This window comes from Anguilla rostrata, chromosome 2, assembly GCF_018555375.3.
Source record: "Anguilla rostrata isolate EN2019 chromosome 2, ASM1855537v3, whole genome shotgun sequence".
NCBI lineage: Eukaryota > Metazoa > Chordata > Actinopteri > Anguilliformes > Anguillidae > Anguilla > Anguilla rostrata.
This window is the reverse complement of record NC_057934.1, coordinates 14507224-14527742: the sequence shown is the minus strand read 5'-3', so window position 1 is coordinate 14527742 and position 20519 is coordinate 14507224. Positions and strand designations below refer to the sequence as shown.

Here is a 20519-nt window from a genome sequence, read left to right as displayed (position 1 = left end):
GATTTATATCTTTCTACAGCTCTGTCTTTGGCTACGCTGGAATGTGATTCGAATGTAGGATGTTCAGAATCCCTTCGCTCAAGGGCTCAGACCAGCCTTTTGAAACGCCCCATTTCTACATCACACGTTCTTGTCCTCCTGTTAGTCAATGTGACATCACCCTGCAGGTCTAGTCAGTAAAGCAGGGCATATTATTAGTCATCCGGTCTCACCTCTGCCAGTCTGGTCAGTAATGCTGGTCATGTGACCAGTCATGTGGTCTTTCTTCTCCAGGGCCATGTCCAAAACAGTCTCCTAACCATGTCCACTGTTTAGTGCGTATTTTTAGTATGTGATGGGCAGTATGTAAAAATATCCTCCATATTATATTCTAGCGGTACTGTGAAAGTACCATAAGACGTCTTGCCCTTGTGTTAAAAAGTCCTGTCTCTTCCTCTCCAATTTATGGGAACTTCTCTTTAAAAGTATAGTTTATTTTCTGAAAAATGCACTCCTGAATACACTCAACGAAACCCTGGAAATAAGTACATCATCCAGGTACTTTAAGTACACTAAATTTAGAGAAAATTTAGGAGTACTTAACAACTACTTTTAACAACTTTCTCAACCAGTGTACTGAACTTATATGCTCAATAGGCAGGTAAGCCATTTCGGGCACAGCACAAGTCTTGTAAAACAGGTTGGCCATATGCCCGGTCGTGTGGTTTCTCCTCTGCGTATCTGGTCGGCGAGTCTGGTCATGTGACCGGTCATGTGATCCCTCCTCCGCAGGTGCTGAACGAGGCCGTGGGAGCCATGATGTACCACACGATCACGCTGACCCGCGAGGACCTGGAGAAGTTCAAGGCCCTGAGGATCATCATCCGCATCGGCAGCGGCTACGACAACATCGACATCAAGGCCGCCGGCGAGCTGGGTATGACATCAGCCTCCCCCCGCACGGGTCAAAGGGCACGTAGTCCTGCTGTCCAGAAAATTACCTCCATTTTGCTAAGCAAAATACCATTTAGCATGTAGATTTTCATAAGGGCGTGAGACTTGACTTTACGTTTTCTCTCCGAAAGGTCAACGAGCCTTTTGTAATTAACCGCAGGCAGTGTTTGTGTTTATTTGGATTGTACCGAGCAAACAGCGAGCTGGTGACCCTTGGAAAGCTAGTTTACATACGCCCAGCTTTACATACGCTCAGCTTTACATACGCCCAGCTTTACATACGCGCGATACGCCCAGCTAAACTCTCTCTCTGGGTTACATCTTCCCATGGAGCCACTCTTTACCTGGGCCCTGTTCCTTCGCACGAGAACTGCTGGCGCTAGGAGTTTTTTTTTTTTCCCCCATTGATCTTTTAAACATCGGCGTCTCCAGCGGCTAGGCTCGCGCGTTTGTTCCCCCGCCGCGTCGTGTGAGGGATGACAGATAGACGTTGCGTCGGATCCCCGGGGGTGAGCCGACGCCCCCCCCCCCCACAGGAACCCCCTCCCCCGCGCCTGACGCTCCGTGGGGACCCTCTCTGATGTCTTACTCGCGTGACGAAACAAAGCTGTCAGTGGGGAGGGGGGCTGGAGGGGAGGGGGGAACAGCGAAGCCTGTCGCAAATCCCTTCACGCGCACGCACGGGGGGGAAAGGAATCAGATCAATCACGCTCCCGAGCCCGATCTTGATTCTCCTTTCGACTCGTGACGGGAAGCTATAACATCGCCCCCCCCCCTCCTCTCCAAACCTCAGATCAGAGAGCCCAGTTCCTGTCAGCTGACAGCGTCGAAGGCGGCGTCTGTCAGAGTCGGAAAGTTTCTTCTTTTTTTTTCACGAAAAGAAAAATTGAAAGATAAAAATGTTGTCATCTTGAGGGAGCCGCGATTATGCTGCGGGGGAGCAAATATGGAGATTCGGGGCGTGATGCAATCCTAGGACAGGCAGCTCTCGGAATTGTGCAATGGCGACTGTATCCATGGCGATAAGGCGCTAGGTGAAGAATAAGGGCTTTTATTGGACATCCCGCCTGGTTGGTGCACCGTGTATGTGAAGGGGAGGGGTTACGGGGGGCTGGTACTGGGGTTAACGGCAGGCCTCTGACCGCGCTCGCTTCTGCCCCCTAGGGATCGCCGTGTGCAACATCCCGTCGGCGGCGGTGGAGGAGACGGCCGACTCCACCCTCTGCCACATCCTGAACCTGTACCGGCGGAACACCTGGCTGTACCAGGCCCTGCGGGAGGGCACGCGCGTGCAGAGCGTGGAGCAGATCCGCGAGGTGGCGTCCGGCGCCGCCCGCATCCGGGGGGAGACCCTGGGCCTCATCGGCTTCGGTGAGGAGCGCCGCCGCCCACCTCCGCCCTCCGCCCTCCGCCCTCGAGCACCCCGCCCTCTGAGCGCGCCCGGAGATAACCCATGGGGGCGGGAGCACAGGGTTTATCTCAGCACAGTCACGCTGCTTCTCTCTTTCTTTCTCTCTCTCTCTCTGGCTCTGCGGCCTTCTCTTCTCTCTTTCCGTTTGCTCATTCCCTCACTCTGAATGTTCGCTAGTTCATTCGCTACCTTGAGTAACTCATTCACTCTCTCGCTCATTCTTTGATTTATTTTCACACAAACTCGCTCGCGAGTTCTCTCATTCAGTCTCACTCACACACACACACATACACTCACTCACACTGTGCACTTCGGTATCTCATTCACACATTCTCCCATTGCCTCTACCCTCCCTTACTGCCTCCCTGTCGTTCTCTCGTGCTTTCTCGTGGTTTCCCTCCGTCTCTCTCTCCCTCTGTCTCTCAGCCCGTGTTCTGTGATAGCGGCTCTGTCTGTAGGCTGCCCCTATGGCGCGTGTATAACATCCCTCTCCCCTCTCCCCTCCGCTCGCCGCACTGTTCAAACTGCCGCCCCTCACCTGAGCCCCGCACGCGCACCTACACGGATTCGTGGGGTGGGGTGGGGGGGCTCCCCCCGGCTCCTCCCGCCAGCCGCTTATCTGCACCTCCGCACGCGTCTCCCCTCGGCCCTCCGGCGGGGCCGCGCGGCGGAGCGGCCATTGTGCTCCGCCGTCCCTGCGGTTCCCGGCGGCGGCCCGGGGGTCGGGCCAGCGCTAAGCCCGCCTGATTGCAGACGCCGCCGCCGCCGCGTCCCCCCGCGCCGGGCCGCCTCGCTCGTCTCGGTCACGCCAGATTAAAAGCGCGCTTAATACTCGCGTGGCGAGGAGAATGACTCTGGCGGGCGCGAGAGAGGAACAATAGAGCGCAGGTCTGGCTAGAGCGGCGGCGCTGTGATGTCATGACTAGACGCTGAAAGCCTCCCTCCAGGGGTGGGGCATGACTACAGGGAGGTTAGGAGAATAATACACACACACACACACACACACACACATTCACAATCACACACACACACACAAACCTATATATATACATGCATTCAGCCTCATAAACGCTCAGACACATTCCCAAACAAATGCACACACGCACACACACACAAACCCATGTATTTATATACATACATTCAGTCTCATAAACATTTAGACGCGCGTGCATGTATTTGGAAGTGCAAGTGCACACACAGATGCACGCACACAAACCCATACATATGCATATATTCACAGTCCCATAAATGCACACACACACATGCACACAAACTCATATATATATATATATATATACATACATTCAGTCTCATAAGTGCACAGATGCATGTACGCATGCACACACACACACACACACAGTACATGCTCACATCCAAAGAGGAGCTTAAAGGCATTGCTTCCTATAAAGTATGATTTTTCCAAAGCTGATTTTCTTTGTTCAGCTACATGAAGTGCAACATCTAGATCAAAGCCCACCAGAACTTTCTTTTTTGTTGTTGTTGTTGTCTCGTGACCAGAGGTTACTCTCGGTCACAAATTCATGTGATCTGGAAAGCTGAGGTTTGCATCTACAGGAAAAGGCTGCAAGGGTTTAAAAAATGTCAGTTGCACTCTCCCACAATTCCTCGCCTGATCTTTAAAAATGCATCCCTTCCACCTAGTCATAACCTCGAGACTTTTGTTATTTATCATGCGGAAAGGAAGGATATGAACTTCACTGTGGGGATGGAGGAAAAATAAAGAGTAGACAGCTGTAGCTTCAGGACAGCTAACCGCGATCTCTCTCAGCCCACGAGAGGTGACTGGCTGTCCATTTCAGAAGTACATTTCAGAAAAAAATTATTGATCGCATAGTCGCATAGGAAGAAAAAAAAGCCTGTGTCTCCGGCTTTGATAGGGCTCATTTTTCAGGTTTCTGCCATGGCTGAGATTCGAGAGTACAGAGGAATGGTTTAGATATGCTCTCTCTCTCTCTCTCTCTCTCTCTCTCTCTCTCTCTCTCTCCCTCCCTCTCTCTCTGTTTCTCTCTCTCCCTTTTTTTTTGTCTGTCTCCCTCTCTCCCTCGCTCCCATTATCTCTTTCTCATTTTCTGTCTCTCACATTCTCGCACATGCTCTCGCCTTCCAGACGACGCGGGCTTTTCTTACGGTTATTAATGCGGTGTGAGACCGGGGGCCGTCCGCGGCTGGACCAGATGAGGACGTTAGCAGCGTGATGGGTTATTGATTCCTCGCGGGGGTAGCTGCTCGTGAGAGCGCCTTCGCCCCCCAAAACAGTCTCTCTCGTCGCCCTTCGGTGCGGGCAGCGGGGTCCCCGAGACAAACCTCACCTGGTCCTCAGCAAGCGTCAATAAGTGTTGACAAGCTTTCTCTTCGCGGCCGCATTGATTTAATTTACAACGGGGGCTCAACACCGGCCAAACACGACCGCCACCGCGCACCGGCGGTCGGCACGGCAGGTGTTGCCAGGCAACTCGCCGGGTCTCTCTCTCTCTCTCTCTCTCTCTCTCTCTCTCTCCTGAGAGCCGGGGGCCGTGGCTCTGGCGGAAAAGAGGGAGCGCCGGCCATTTCTGTGCCGCGACCGTGCGCCGCCGGGTTATAAAAACCCCGGGGGGGGGACTAGCGGGCTATCGAGCGCGCCCCCGTGAGAACCCGCGAGGGAGGGGCCGCGGGTCGCGGGGAAGGGCGTTCGGATCCCGACCCCGCCCCGTCTCGGAGCGCGGGCGGTCGAGCCGGCGGGATTCGCGTATCCACCGCTCCCCCCCCCCCCTCCCCCTCCCCCCCCCAGAGTGTGGCGTTAATTAAATCGGAGGCTCTGTAAAAGCAGAGCTTCATTAACCTTTATCACAGCGTGAGACACCCTGGAAACCCGCTGATGAGTGCCGTACCGCGCAGCATCTGGAACAGAGGTGTCAAACTCACTTCCTTTTTTTTAGCTTCTCTTACCCTCCCACCCCTGCGCTTAATTACTTAATCAGCCTGATAATATATTCGCTTTGACACAAATTTGCTCCCTGCGCCGCGCGCGCTACCTGTGCAGGTGACGGGCTTTTAAAGACCGAGGGATTCTCCCGCGTAACGTATTAAGCCCCTAGGTAGAGTTTTATGCTTGTTTTTAAAAAAAAATTATTTATGAACATAAATGTTATGCGATTCCCATTTCACGTAAAGCGTGTCGTTTCTGAACCGGAGAGCTGGAGGTCTGACACGGCATGTCCGATCTGTATGGATATTGACCTCAAGTTCACTCCCATTGGCCGCCAACTAAACAGACTCATCGCTGATTGCTTAATGTAAAATGGCAGTGGTAATGACCGTGTTAGTTGTGAAATGAAGGCCAAATGTCCAATACAAAGTCATCATATAGTGGGCTGAAAAATAGTGGGCTTTCCTGCTTATTTCAGTTAAACAAAGAACTAATTTAAAATCTTATTTAAAATTTAAATCTCATTTAAAATGAATATGGTATTAGTTGGTCTGGTTCTTTATGCATTGTATAACTTCTAAAGATTTTGATTGGGCATGGTCTTAATTCCCAGGCAGGGCACTGCTTGCTGTGTCCTTGAGAAAGGCTCTCAACCTGCATTGCTTCTGTAAATATGCGTCTAAAATGGAATGATGTGTAAAATGGGATGATGTGTGAAATCTGTGTGAATGGGCGGGGTTGGGGGTCGAAGGTCAGCAGATGAACGAGCCAACGGGCGTGTCTCCTCCGCACAGGCCGGTCCGGGCAGGCGGTGGCGGTGCGGGCCAAGGTGTTCGGCTTCAACGTGATCTTCTACGACCCGTACCTGCAGGACGGGCTGGAGCGCTCGCTGGGGGTGCAGCGCGTCTACACCCTCCAGGACCTGCTCTACCAGAGCGACTGCGTGTCCCTGCACTGCAACCTCAACGAGCACAACCACCACCTGATCAACGACTTCACCATCAAACAGGTGAGGAGCCCCGCCCGTCTGTGACGGGGGACGGCGTCCAGAGCAGTCAACTCAGACTGAATGTTTAAATGAACTGTACTTTTTAAAAATATTACACTCGCCAAACCTGGATGCAGTCCATTCTTTCCCACGTCAGTGGTCACAACCTTGTGCTGGTTGTGCTGAGATAAGTTCTAATAAGATAAGTTTCTCAGTGGTTTCAATACCAGTTTTCTAACATTCTGTGTACTCTGTAGTAATTTCTATGTAATAACTTCTATGTGCAGAAAATTAATATTTTTATTCATTTTTTCCCAAATCAATTTTTACCACATTTACATAATGTTATGAATAGAATGTCTTAATACGTATGATATATTATCCTTCTATCCCCACCTCTTCCCTTAGACTGTGGGAGTGTAGAAAAATGACAATAAGCGGTAAACAAATACAAATAATTATAATTCATACCAATTTGTGCAATAACTATCCACCTGTATATAAAAACATTTTGCCTTCCATACTCATATTGAACATACATACACATGACATAACATGTGTCCATATACTGTATTTACCCATCTGCATGCATATTGCACTGCAACTAAATTAGGAATAATAGTAATGTTGATGGCTATAGGATATATTGTGTTTGCAAGTCTCACAAATGTACTTGGGTATACAACTGTAGCCGTTTAACTATATACAATAAATAGCCAGGTTTTGCAAAGAAAGATAATAATAACAACAATAATGCTTTGTGTAGCACACATTATATTAGGGTTGCTTAAATAAATGAGACTTCAGAGTCTACTGCATCGCCATTCTTTAATTCTAATTAGTTCCCCTGTATCTGTATTCAATTTCATACTACATGTAGTATTGGAGGCTTTAGGCTTCACGACAGATTGTAGCAAATGTCTTATTTGTAAAAATAAAAAAATCAGTAGTAGTAGGAAGAGGTGATATCACAATCTTTTTTGAATTCTTTAAAAAGGAGGAAAGCTCTTGGATGTAAAGATGGCATTAAAAAGTATTCCTTAAATACTTAAATACTGGGAGATGGGAGGGATTGTTCCAATCATTGTTCCAAATGGATATGTGTGGGGATGGAAGGCATTTCAATTTGAAACATTCATGAACAGTATCTCATGTTTCAAAAGAGTTTAGTATTATTGGAGTGTCCATAACAGTTAAGTCATTTCAAAATAGACAATATATTTCATTCATATTGGGCATACATCCGACCACTCAATTTTAGGCCAAGCACTTAAATGCCCATTTAGTGATCGTAATTGAGCCTCCCTGTGATATAATTTAATGCGACCCCCTGCCATGTAGGGCGGGTGTAATAAACTCATTCTCATGCTGGGTCATTTATCATTCTGGAGAAATTGCATAAGCAGACCTTTCATTGCATTTAAAAAATATATTGCAACGGATATAGACAGAGTCCGGAATTAATACTCAACTGACTTTAAATGGGCAATTTATTTATTTATGTTTGAGTCCACTTAAATCTGAAAGTATTTTCTAGAGTGACTGAGTTAAAATTAGAGAGGAGCCCTGATATCCTGCACTGTGTGGGTGCCCCTGAAGTTTTAGCACAGATTATATTTACTAATCTTTTAGCTTTGTACAGGTGAATCTCAATAAGATTACTTTCTAGGTTACTTCAGCACATATATATCACAGCTGTATATCTGATTTGAATGTATGTGAATATGAACACATATGATTGCTGGATACTCCAGGAGACCGAGCTCATCTTGGTTCAACATATACGCATGTCTTTGGCTACCCTGCAGCGTAACAAAGCGATACACAGGTAGCACTGAAGCTCTCGTGCTCTGCCACCGTCCCTTTTCCGCTACTGCCACCTGCAGGCGAGTTGCAGAACAAGTCACCCCCATGTCTCAGTTCAAGGCTTTATGCCTTCAACTTTTATGCCTCCGAGATATTAAGTGCAGTTACAGTAAGGAGAAAGCGACTCGGCCTAGTTCATTAGCTGTTTATCGACGCTGCACTCAGAAATAAACAGTCTTTTAGGTTTAAAGTGAAAGAGTGTGTGATTTTTATTTCTTTTCCTGGAGTGTATCTAGCAGCTCTGTGCTGTAAAGTGGAGCAATTTAAAAGACTAATGAAAGAATGTTCGGGAGCATAAAGGGTTTATGTGCCCTGGGTCTCACCTTCTTTGAGATGAAGGGATTGGTTCTCTTCCATGAGCTTGTCTTATTTTTGGTGAGCTGTATTTGTTGTTACATGCAGCCGGTTAGTTTAGGCCATTGATTTGTTCTTGTCTTGAACACAAACACATTTTTGTGTCGAATCCAGAAGCTCCTGTCCATGCACGAGGCTGAAAAACATCCTGGCGTGAGGGCTGTGACCAACACAGTGTGGCGCAGTTTCCAGCAGGGCATAGGCCCTGTGAGTGGCTGCGCTAACTACAGCACAGTGCTATCCTCCCCTTTCATATGCGTGTATTAGTGGTCACCTGTAAAGAACATGAAGCTGCTCGTCCTCATTTGTCTCCTCCTCGCCCTCCTCCCCCCTGCTCCTCCTCCTCTTGATGCTGCTTGTCCTAGAATTTCCAGCGGTCCTGCTGAGGCATCCTGTATTTCGGCTAAAAATGGTTTGTCTCGCACGCAACATCCTTCGTCCCATATTTTCCCCATGTCCTGCAAATTTTACCTGCTGATGAATTACTGTGACAAAAAGAAAAAAAAACTTCTACTGAAAATCACAACAGGTGAACAAAAAAACCGAACCAGTGGGCAGTGCTCTAGTGAACGACCTGTGGAAGTCGAGTCGCGGTGCTGTAAATGCATTTGACAAGTGAAGTGCCATTTTGTGAGTGCGCTTCGTCTCGTATTCCAGCAGGGCGTAGTTGACGGTCATTAGCTCCTCCTCATGCTGCTCTTTCTCCACCCCAGATGCGGCAGGGGGCTTTCCTGGTGAACGCGGCGCGGGGGGGCCTGGTGGATGAAAAGGCCCTGGCCCAGGCTCTGAAGGAGGGGAGGATACGCGGGGCTGCCCTGGACGTCCACGAGTCGGAGCCCTTCAGGTGAGAGGGCGGGCGGTTGATGCCCGTACAGGAAGTCCCCTGAGCTGCAAGTGGAGCCAGGCGCATCAGTGGAGCGCTAGGGATCACAGTACCCTACATTCATTCTCTCTCTCTCTCTCTCTCTTTCTCTCTCTCTCTGTCTCTTACACTCTCTCACTATCTCTCTCTCTCTCTCTCTTTCTGTCTCTGTCTCTTACACTCTCTCACTGTCTCTCTCTGCCTCTTACACTCTCTCACTATCTCTCTCTCTGCCTTGGCTGTTTGCCTGTGAGTCATCAGCACACCAGCGGAAGCGTCTATGACTTTGTTTGCATTTATTGCTCGTGACAGCGTAGTCACTAAGTGAAAGCATATCATTTATGCAAGGCTCATGCATTACTTACACTTAATTAACATTACACAGTAATAACTGATGTCTGCATAGTCTTTCTATTACAGTCTACCACGTAGTTTCTTATTTTCAACAGTTCCGTTTTTCACTGAACATAAAAGCAAGGTGTCTTTTTGTCACCATTTTGAGGTGAGCAGAAGACATGAGGGAGAACCCTCGGCAGGACAGACCTGGTCGTTTCAATGCAGGTCTAACAAGTTCTAGTAATGCCTAGACCTTCACAGGCTCTGCCTTTTACAGTTGAGCCAACAGGGGGAGGCTAGCTTGCCCTTTACGTGAACTCGTATCACACTGTCGCAGGTGTGTGAGACACCGCTCGGAGTTAGAGAGCAGTGTTCACGGCGGCTACGGTCCAGGCTGCAGCCGCGAGACAACCGATGCTAGCTGACGCTCGCTAGCTGAGTGGCTGACGCTCGCGCCTCTCCCTCCCCCCCTCGCCCAGCTTCGCCCAGGGCCCTCTGAAGGACGCGCCGAACCTGATATGCACCCCGCACACGGCCTGGTACAGCGAGCAGGCCTCCCTGGAGATGAGAGAGGCGGCGGCCACGGAGATCCGCCGTGCCATCACCGGTAGGCCCCGGGGCCCCGCCGCGGTTTGGGGCGGGGGGACTGGGGGGGCGGTGGCGGGGCTGGGTCAGGCCTACTGTTTTACAGAATGCTGTATGACTGGAAGTGACTCATTTGTGACCCCCCCCACCCCCACCCCCAGACACACACTCTTTTTCCCAGCATGCAATTTTCTCCCTTACCCAGATGTCACATTTACACTTCAATAGGTCCCACGCAGCCATGATTAAATCGCTATCTCTTAATAGATGTCATCGTTAGCCTTACGATGCGGGTGGAGGGAAGCGGGTGGGGGGGGGGGTCTGGAGGCTGGCAGTGGCCAGAAAGCCCAGGGGTTGGCCTGGACAATAATATCTTGTTTGTTGAAAGATGTTAATTGATGATTATCCTCAGTAGATATGTTTTTTTCTGGTCTAAGGCTAATTAATAAAGCCCTGCGCTCATCTTTCAGACATAACGACTGTGTGTTTTTGTACCAATCCTCGTGTCCATCATTTTAATAATCTTGGTTTGGTTGTCCTCTGCGCTCTTCGGAATAGGTCGTATCCCTGACAGCCTAAGAAACTGCGTCAACAAGGAGTTCTTCGTCACCACGGCACCCTGGGGAGTGGTGGACCAGCAAGCCGTTCATCCTGAGCTCAATGGCGCCGCCTACAGGTGGGTGACCGAAGCGTCACTAAAAAGCGTGCCGTGTCTGTGCCTTTCGTCATGTTAACATCATTTGTCTCTGCTCTTTGTCTTACAACATGTGCCAAAGAATTTTAACATTTCAAAATAATTTATTTTAAAAAAGTAATAGAATGTGCTGCAAACCCCAATATATTTGTACCAACAAACACAGTTTTAAAAATTAGTGCAGTTTAACAACTAGTTTAAAAAAAAAATTTAATGAATTAAAAACATCACTGCGACATTACTATACAAATTCACAGATGTTGTCTTTGCTCTAAGAAGTTTTATTATAAGCAGTGCAAGAGTATTTTTTCGGGCAGTACTTTGTGGTGGGTTTGTGTTTTGATGACTGACCCATCCTGCTGGTAGGAGATGTCAGGGTGGATTTTACCCATCGCTGTAGTTGCTAAGCATCTCAAAATATCAGCCTTGATGTCGTAAAAGGACTGACTGCTTCTCTCACACAGCCGAGTGAACCAAACGCTACAGGCCGTAGCGACCGGTGGTGTCCAAGACAAATTATATACCTAAATCAGAACCAGGTAAATACTCGGACCCAAGCCTGTCTGGGCTGGGGAGGGATAGATGCCTTTTTTTCCCCTATTTTATTTTACTTTTTTGTTACTGCCATATGTTTTAATGCTGCATTACCAACCCAAACACCTCCCTTCTTCCTTCTCCTCCTCCTCCTTACCACAAGAGATAAAAAAAAAAAGTCAGAATACACAAACAGGAATTTCTCTATTTTAGGTTCGGCTTAGCCTCTTTCCTGAAGTTGCATCATTTCGATGCGCAGCGAGATCGTAGCGATCCTACTGTAAGACCGTTAGCTCTCTGATTCAGATTCATGTCTGCAGTTGCACATTCACGACATGGCGGCACCACGTTTCCGGGGCCTTCCGAGCACTGCGGTCGTGCGTCAGACATCCCCGTCTGTAGCTGCATTTGAGAAAGGGAGGGACCATCTGTCTGCATACCTGTCTTCACGCCCGCTCATGCGTTTGTTTATCTCCCACTTCATTCTTCATCTTCATCTTCAACTTCATACGCACTTGCGTTCATACTGTGCTGTGTGCAATTTGCTGAAATCTTACACATAATAAGCTTCTGTGGAGCTTTTTATAAGGGGTTTCAGCAAACAGCGCTACCGCTAACAAATGCCTGAGCTCCCATTAGCAGCTCTGGTAGAACAAGTCCTCCAGTTTTTTTTTTCACCATGGAACAACATTCAGTGTAGTTGTTCCAGGGTGAAAATAGTTTTTAGCTGTTATTAACACCTGTTTACCAGTGCGAGCAATAATGAGAGGGTTTGTCATTGAGGCTGCAGCACTGTAAATAGTTTCTTTTGCAGCAAAGTACAGCAGCTGGCAGCTAATGCTAATGTTTTTTTGTTTTTTTTTAGCATTCTGACAGTGTGTGTTTTAGAATGCATTTAGACAGCATTCAGTCACTTTGACAGACCCTTTCGGGTGAAAATGAAGGGGTTCAGGAGAGGGGTGTATAAAATGCCCCCCCAGAAGCCGCCCCAACCAGAAGGGGAGCTCTGCTAGCCCCGTGTAGCATGGGCAGTCATACAGAAGATAATCTGTGTTTGGTGTGAATATAGAGTGATGCTCTTAAGCGGCGCGCGGCATTGGCGCTCACCCTCGTCTTCTCTCGCCCGCCAGGTACCCGCCGGGCGTGGTGGGCGTGGCTCCAGGTGGGATCCCCGGAACGATGGAGGGCATGGTGCCAGGGGGAGTGCCGGTGGCCCACACCTTGCCCTCCGGTACACACCCCTCACAGGCCCCATCGCCCAACCAGCCCTCCAAACATGGCGACACCAGAGAGCACCTAACCGAGCAATAGCAGTAGACCAGGAGCGTTCACAACCAACACTCAACCCGGGACCAAGAGACAGTGAACACACCCACTGCCCTGCACTGGGAACAGCCACACGTTCCACGGATTTGTACTTTTCATTTTTAGTTTAGGTGTTTTTTTTTTTTCTTTCTTTTTTTGGTTTAGTACAATTTTTTTTTTTTCGGAAATGCCAGTTTTTATTGGACGTTCCAGTGTTAATACAGTGCAGGTGGGGCGGGGCTAGCGTGTCAGCCAGGAGACTCAGCCACGCCTACCCACTCATCGTCTCGTGGGGAAAGCCTGCTTCCTGACGTACAGATCAGAGCTCAGAGAAACCACGACATCACGTGTTACTGGACCCCGCCCCCACCCCCCCCCTCACCCCGCCCTGTGACCCATTTCCCCGTATTCCCTCCCTCTCTAACCCCCCTTCCATGTCAGTTAATGTGCGTCTGAAGGTTATTCTCGGTTTATTCCGTTTATTCAAGCCCCAGAAAGCAAATATGCTTTTCTTTTATTCTTTAATGTGAGAAATAAGAAAATAAAAAAAGATTATAAAAAATATATATATTTATCAGACAACAGCAAAAGGAAGGAAAAAGATTGCCCACTGCAGCAGCAATCTACTTAGTGAACTTTAACCCTTTCCTGGCCATGGCCTTTCACTGATGTACCATGATAGGTAGTTCTCAGAATGGGCTTTGACCACCCAGAGAATGCTTCCACACAGCAGACCCATAGCGTGGCTTCTGGCCACGGAGTATTTAAATAAATAAAAATCTATTATCTATTTACATCAAATTGTAGCACAATAGTCTTAATGCCGATAATTCAAGGTCACACAGCACTCACAGATTGCATTTGTATGATTCGGCTAATACGCTTCATGAAATAGCTCCGGCATTAGTAAGTGTAACAATTACTTATTTATTTGCTTAGCCTTAGCATAAGCCCTTACGAAGAGTAACTTGCATAGCTTGCATTTTTATATATTTGCCATGCATAAGGATGATTACTTTAGCAGTTCAGGTCCATTACTTTGCTCAAAGGTATAGCAGGAGCACTCTAAACAAGATTCATGCCTCTGACCTTCTGGTTACCAACTCACTTCTCTACCCACCACCCTAGCAAAAAAAAAGAGCTGCCGAAACAAAGCTGTCCTGCCATTCATTTTAAACAAAATGTGTCTGATTCATAAATGTTACATACAGAATATTTTCAGACAGAACTTACAGCTATTTATATTAATATTGGAATCAGAATTCTTGGAAGTACCCAGTAGCACGTACTTGAGTTACCTTATTTCTGGCAGTGAAGTGTATACCTGGGTATTGTTTGAACAGTCTTGCTCAGATGAGAGGATGTTTGTGTGTGAGGCAGCAAACTACCCAGCAAATTCAGAATTTTCAGCTAACATCTGACTGATCATGCTTTTGATGTCCTATTTCTCAGCAAAAGCAAGAAGATATTGTGTATGACTTTTTCTCTCCAACCACATCTCCTGATGGTTTTGATAAGACTGGTTCCTTTTTTTTTAAATAAATTCATGCCTTTTCATCAGAAGTAAGATTACATTCCCTTGATCAGGAAAGGGTTAAAGCAAACATTAGTTGTGGATTAAAGTAAACCACACATTTCTTACTGACTCAGGAAACCACCTTTTTGCAGATATTTTTCCCCAAGATATTGTCTGAGAAAGAAAAAAAAAGCTGTCTGGATATTTCTCTCTTCCTACTCCCTCTCTCTTCTCCATTGTGATATTTTTATATAACAGACACATCCCGTGTGTTTGGTGTTTAAAAGTTTTGCAGAGTCCTGTTAGATTTGTATTGCCTAGTTAAATGTTCTTATAACCATAGTCTTTTTGTGAACCACCTCTCTCTCTTTTTTTGTTCTAATGAAGGCCAGTTGGAGCTCTTGAGGGCGTTGTACTCTGAGAGCAATAGCAAACTCTTACTAGTGTCCCAACAATAGCAGACGATGGCTGCCAGAGAAATGTTTTGTTTTTAGTGTGAGTATTTGTATTGTTTCTTGTACAAGGTGAACATTTAGCATTCAGTGCAGTTCAAATAAAAAGAAAAACAACTCAGAAGTCCTGTTGTTTGTACCGAAATGCTTAGTTAGGGCGCCAAGCGTGAAGGGTGTGTAGGGCCCCAATTGTTTTTGCTAAGATTCTTCTTCTTCCTCTCCTTTTCTTCCTCCTCATCTGGGCCTGTCACTACGCTTTCAACCCTTTCCCATGCTCAAAAACTCCAAAATTGCGCATGCATGCCTGGTATGGCTGCCAATTTATTATACGACACCCATGCAACTGACTCACTAGGGGGCACTGCAGCACCACCTGCAACATTGAAAAAATGATCCCGTTTCACTTACATGCACCAAATTTATCTCATGTCTATTTCATCATCCTGGCCAAATGATTTCATACAACCCATAAAGTCAACCATATTTTGCCTGTGGCCCAAAATTTCAGTTGAATGCGACGATACTTCAGGGAATGATAGGAAGCCATATTGTGGAACAGCATGCACAGGCATGCGGTCTTATAGTGTAATATGGCCTGTAGAGGCCACCATTTTTAAAATATGCATTTGCATTGGCTCCATAGCCCAAATTGTTTGAAATTTGACAGGATCCCTCAGACTGCTTCACTGCAACAGTCCTGAGAAGTATGTCCCCCTCAGTCCAAGATATTTTAAAAAATTAAGTGAGTAAGCATATATTGTGGAAAACATATTTAATCGCACCTCCTTTAAATTGAGCCACTACTCTAATTTACGTACAAATTTAAGAGTCTCCCATGTAGGTCATGTGTATGAAATTTTCTGTCAGTACCACCCTAGGTGATGCAACAGCATTTCAAGATAGCAATTTTCAAAAAATTATAATTACAGATGTTACCCTTACATCCAATGCACACCAAAGTTGATATGGATTGTATTTGAGTTAGGTTTGCAGTCCATGACAAAGTACCCCCAAATGCACTATGGCTCACACTTGATGCTTGCCCCCCAACATCACTGCTTGCAGCTATATTATTTTTATTTTGCTTTTTATTATTATTATTGTTTATGCATTTTTATTGCATGGCAGGAGGTCTGATCATGTAGTAGAATTAGTCTGATCACATGCAGAGCTCAAAGTTACTACACACAATTTAAAGGCTGATATACTGCCATCTTGATGCATTTCATTACACTGCATCATAAACGTCAGTCCCTTATGACATTTGTGTAATGATTTTTTTCTGACAAATGACCATCTGCAGGGCCTGCTTTCTCAATCTTGACTGAGGATTTGAGCGTATGTTTTTACCACAGGGGGGCACTATTAAACAAATATTAAAAGGATAGTTTACTTTCTGGGTGCTGGGTGTTTTTTAAATTTTTATTTCAATTTGTCTTTGAATTGACTCAAACAATTTTGAATGTGATGAAGGATATTTTATATGTTTACAGAATTTTCTGTCTCCCTGCCAAACTATCCTTCATGTCAGAAAAGTTGGGTCAATCGACAAAATGTACTCAAATGTACTCACCAAAAACCTCAGAAAGTGGACTTTCCCTTTAATGTAAAGTTGAATAACTATCCCTTTTCTCTGCTTTGTGTAATCAAAGTGTTTGCTAAATCACTGAGTCATTTTCTTTCCAAACCAATAAAACACAGGACAGGAATAGACTTAATAGTGACAGTTATTATTCAGGGCATGGGTCTTGAGAACTGAGGTCACATGGTTTCCACATTGAGGTGAAAGAGGACTGAAGGCCATAACATATTTATGCACTTCAAAATTAGATAATAAAGTAGGATCTAGATTGAAAGATTGAAGCATACAGATTGTCAAAGTTAGTTCAGGAATATGTCAATGTAACCAGATGTTTTTTTGTTTGTTCGTTTGTTTTTTTAACAATTAAATTAGCTGAGCTGGGAAGTACTGAACAAAGGATGTCTCATTTAAGTGTTTTCAAGATGGCGAATAGACCATTTTAACAAACCATTTTGCATTGGGTCACTGTAGTCCATCTGTTAGGTCTGCTAAATTTTCCATGGCTGACTGGACTTGTTTTTTGCATCAAACATGATTTGTTTAGGAGGTATTATGCGCTATGTTCGCTGGATAAAAGACTGTCATCAAGTGTTTGCAGGTCCCAAAGGACTGTGTTCCCATTACAATCTGAACATTTGTGCCTGTTATGATGGACACAAATATAGTCAACCTGCTTGATACCAGCTAATCACCAATTAAACCATAATATGAACAAAGCAGGAAATGATGACAGAGAAGCCAATATTGTACGTTTAAAATTTTGGTTGATCTCTGACTGCAGTTTAAACTCGGGTTAAGAAACTACTTCCAGAATTTCTTATGTGTGGTTCAGTAACAAAATAATAATACATTTTTTTGTTCCCCTGCTTAATGATATCTTGCTTCTGGAATCTTGTTACTACTGATGGGCTCTTTGCCATTCTGCCGCTGAGGAGACTGGATAGCTCCCAGGTTTACACTCTTCCTGCTGTTGTGGAAGATCAGCCGTGAGGCTGCTTCAGGTGAGGAAACGAAGGGGAAGAATCGGACAAAGGGACTGCACTGTAATGGAAATGCATACATATATTGTACATCCTTGGTTCACATAGAAATAAAACACACAATGTCCTGTTGCATTGGAAAGGTCTGTTTAAATGAAGGGGATAGGCACCATGAGAGGATGAGAGGAGCATATTTCAGACGACAAAAACGATACAAAATGAGATAAATATAGACTACTCGCACACCTCCATTGTCCTGGTTTTTTTCCCCTGACTTTCAGGCAGGGTAAGGTGAGAAACTGCCGCTCTAGATTCCCGCTGTGTCAGGTTTCACGGAGTCCAGTGGAGAGGTTGTGTTTCAAGTTTGCAGCTGCTGCAAGGTGTGAATTATCCCCAAGGTGAATACCAGAAACAGAAAAGATGACAAAACAGAGGCCGTGTGTTGGCTTCAATTTTCACCCCCCAGGTGCAGGTGCTTACTCTGTAGTGTTGTATTTGCAAATGAAACAATGAATATGATGTGAGAGTGAATACTGCTTTAATTTGAGCGAATTTGCATCCATATCGAATGATCCGTGTAGGAATAACAGCCCTTTTTATACATAGTCCTCACCATTTTACGGGGGCAAAGGTAATTGGACAAATTAACATAATCTGAAATAAAGCACTCGTATTTGTTCTTGATTACAAATCCTTTGCATTCGATGGCTGCTTAAAGTCTGCAACCTATAGAGATCGCTAGACGCTGGTTATCTTCCCTGGTGATGTCTTGTTTTCAGCAAGTGATACGCATGTTCAGTTGTATTCAGGACAGGTGACTGACTTGACTTAAAGTGATTGGCTAGTCAAGAACATTCCATTTTCGGCCCTGAGCAACTCCTTGGTTGCTTTAGCAGCAGGTCGTTGTCCTGCACGGTGACGTGCCATCCAATGAGTTTTGAGGCATTTGTTTGAATCTGAGCAGATTCTCCAGATTTTTTCCATTTTGGTACAGGTTAATGCTCATCTCATCTGTCCATAAAACTTTGTTCCAGAATCCTGTAGTTTTTTACTGTACTTTCTTTTTTTAGCAAACTAACCTGGCCAGTCTGTTCCTGATGCTTACTATTGGCTTGCATTTTGCGGTGAAGCCTTTGAGGTTATGCTGGTATAGTCTTCTCTTTACAGGAGACTTTGACGCATCTATGCCTACATTCTGGAGAGTGTTCTTGATCTATTCAACTGTTGGAAAGGGGTGTTTCACAGTCCTCTACAGTGGTTTTATGTGGACTATATGGTTGTTTGCTATTGTTCAGCTCACCAGTGCATTCTTGCTCTTTCAATGCACCAAGCTTTTGATTTTTACACACCAAATGTTCTGGCTACATCTCTGAATGATTTATTCCATGATGGTTTGCTTTGCTGGCATTCACACTTCTTTGGTCCTTGTGTTAAGAGACAGCTGCGACAGACTCCAAATGCAAATGCACACCTAGAATCAGCTCTTGACCTTTTATTAGCTTTCTTTTGCATGAACTAATAATGCAACTACACACAGTTGGCCAAGTCACAGCTGAGCAGCCAATTGTCCAATTTTTTTTTTGGTTCCCCAAAATGGGGGGATGTGCCTTAAAAGGGCTGGAATTCCTACGTTGCTCACCTGATATGGATGTAAATGTCCACAAATTAAAGCTGACAGTCTGCACTTTAACCTCATATTCATTGTTTCAGTAATCCATGTGCTGAAGTAGAGCCAAAACAAAAAATGTGTCACTGTCCAAATACTTAGACTAAACAGCACACACACTCACACCCATATATACATACACACCCATATGTACAGATGTTTTGACACAGATCAGTGACAGTCAAATGTGCCCCAGGGTTATTTTGCATTTGTATCATGTTTGCTGATCCTCACATTTTCTGATACTACATTGTTACGCATGAACTTGGATGAAACCAGGAAATCATCCATCTCATACTTCAAAGCCAGGTGAAAGCAATGCTGGAGAATCAGGTTTTTAGTGACTGGCTAAATGCAAAGGAAACTTCTATGGTCCAGTTCCTGCGTCTCAACTAAGTAGCTGGCTAGTTATGTGATTTTGTGGATAGAGCTTTTAATGTACAGATTACCTTCTACATTAAAAGCTTTTAATAAAGTGTATTTTTATACACGTTGGTTTCACCATATAGCAATAACAGCATTTTTTATACATAGTCCCCCCCATAATGTTTTGGACAAATTGCTTCACTGGCATTTCTGATGAGTCAGGTGTTCAGTTGCTTCCTTGGTGCAGGTATAAGACTGCTTTCATCATTATCTAGCCTTGATTCTAGGCTTTTGCTTGCCTTTAGAGTCTGTTACTGCAGTTTGTAAAAATAAGGACCAGAGTTCTGCCAATGAAAGTGAAGGAAGCTATTATGAGACAGAGAAGTAAGAAAAACAAGACCAGGTCGAAACCTAGTATGTGGCTGGACCTAACACACTTCGTCCGGCTGACCAATGGTGTAACTTCATAACTCGGCCGACCAATGGTGTAACTTCATCACTCAGTCACAGACAATCGCGTTTGTAGGGCTGGCCCCGCTGTTGTCAGAGGCATAGGCCAAGCCTTAGGCTTGCAGAAATCAACTGATTGGAACATCATTAAAGAGCACTGGTGAACTTGGTCATTGCAAAGAGCCTGGTAGGCCAAGGAAGACCACCGCAGCCCCTGAAACAAGCAGGAGCTGAAAATGGCCGCAGTACAGGCCTGGCAGAGCACAACCAGAGAACACACTCAGCATCTGGTGATGTCTATGGGTCACAGACTTGAAGCAGCCATTGCACGCAATGTGACACGTGACAAAATACTAAACAGGACTAATTTAATTTATATAACATTAATATGCCCCAAACATTATGGTGTCCTGAAATGGGTGACTACATATAAAAAGTGCTCAAATTCCTACATGGTGAAACTAAAGTGTATAAAAATATCCTTAAATAAAAGCAGAGAATATGCAATTAACCACATGAATTATTGATAACACATTTGATTACAAATTGTGGACTACACAGCCAATTCAAGAAAAACAAATGTTTATCCCAAGGGTTATGATCTCACTGTATACAGGGTTATACTACATTTCAATAAAAGGCAACAAAATATTCCTATTAATGTATAGCAGTTTTAATATTTTAATGTTAATTTAAAAATAACACTCCAAACG

The 20519-nt window shown here is 45.4% G+C and overlaps 1 protein-coding gene across 5 annotated transcripts in view; it reads left to right on the top strand.

Annotated features, from left to right (window-relative positions):
• Window positions 1-14886, top strand: part of LOC135247357 (C-terminal-binding protein 2) — a 95461-nt gene extending 80575 nt beyond the window's left edge. For 4 of the 5 annotated variants that reach the window (XM_064320710.1, XM_064320708.1, XM_064320711.1 and 1 more), the window contains 7 exons: window positions 772-916; window positions 2098-2304; window positions 6065-6279; window positions 9192-9322; window positions 10156-10283; window positions 10820-10937; window positions 12620-14886. In XM_064320710.1, the coding sequence (XP_064176780.1) occupies window positions 772-916; window positions 2098-2304; window positions 6065-6279; window positions 9192-9322; window positions 10156-10283; window positions 10820-10937; window positions 12620-12800 (1125 nt within the window). In that variant the 3' untranslated portion in view covers window positions 12801-14886. Of the gene's footprint in view, window positions 1-771; window positions 917-2097; window positions 2305-6064; window positions 6280-9191; window positions 9323-10155; window positions 10284-10819; window positions 10938-11419; window positions 11495-12619 lie in introns of all 5 variants that reach the window. The other variant, XM_064320709.1, reaches the window with a different exon arrangement.
• The last annotated feature ends 5633 nt before the right edge of the window (window positions 14887-20519 follow it).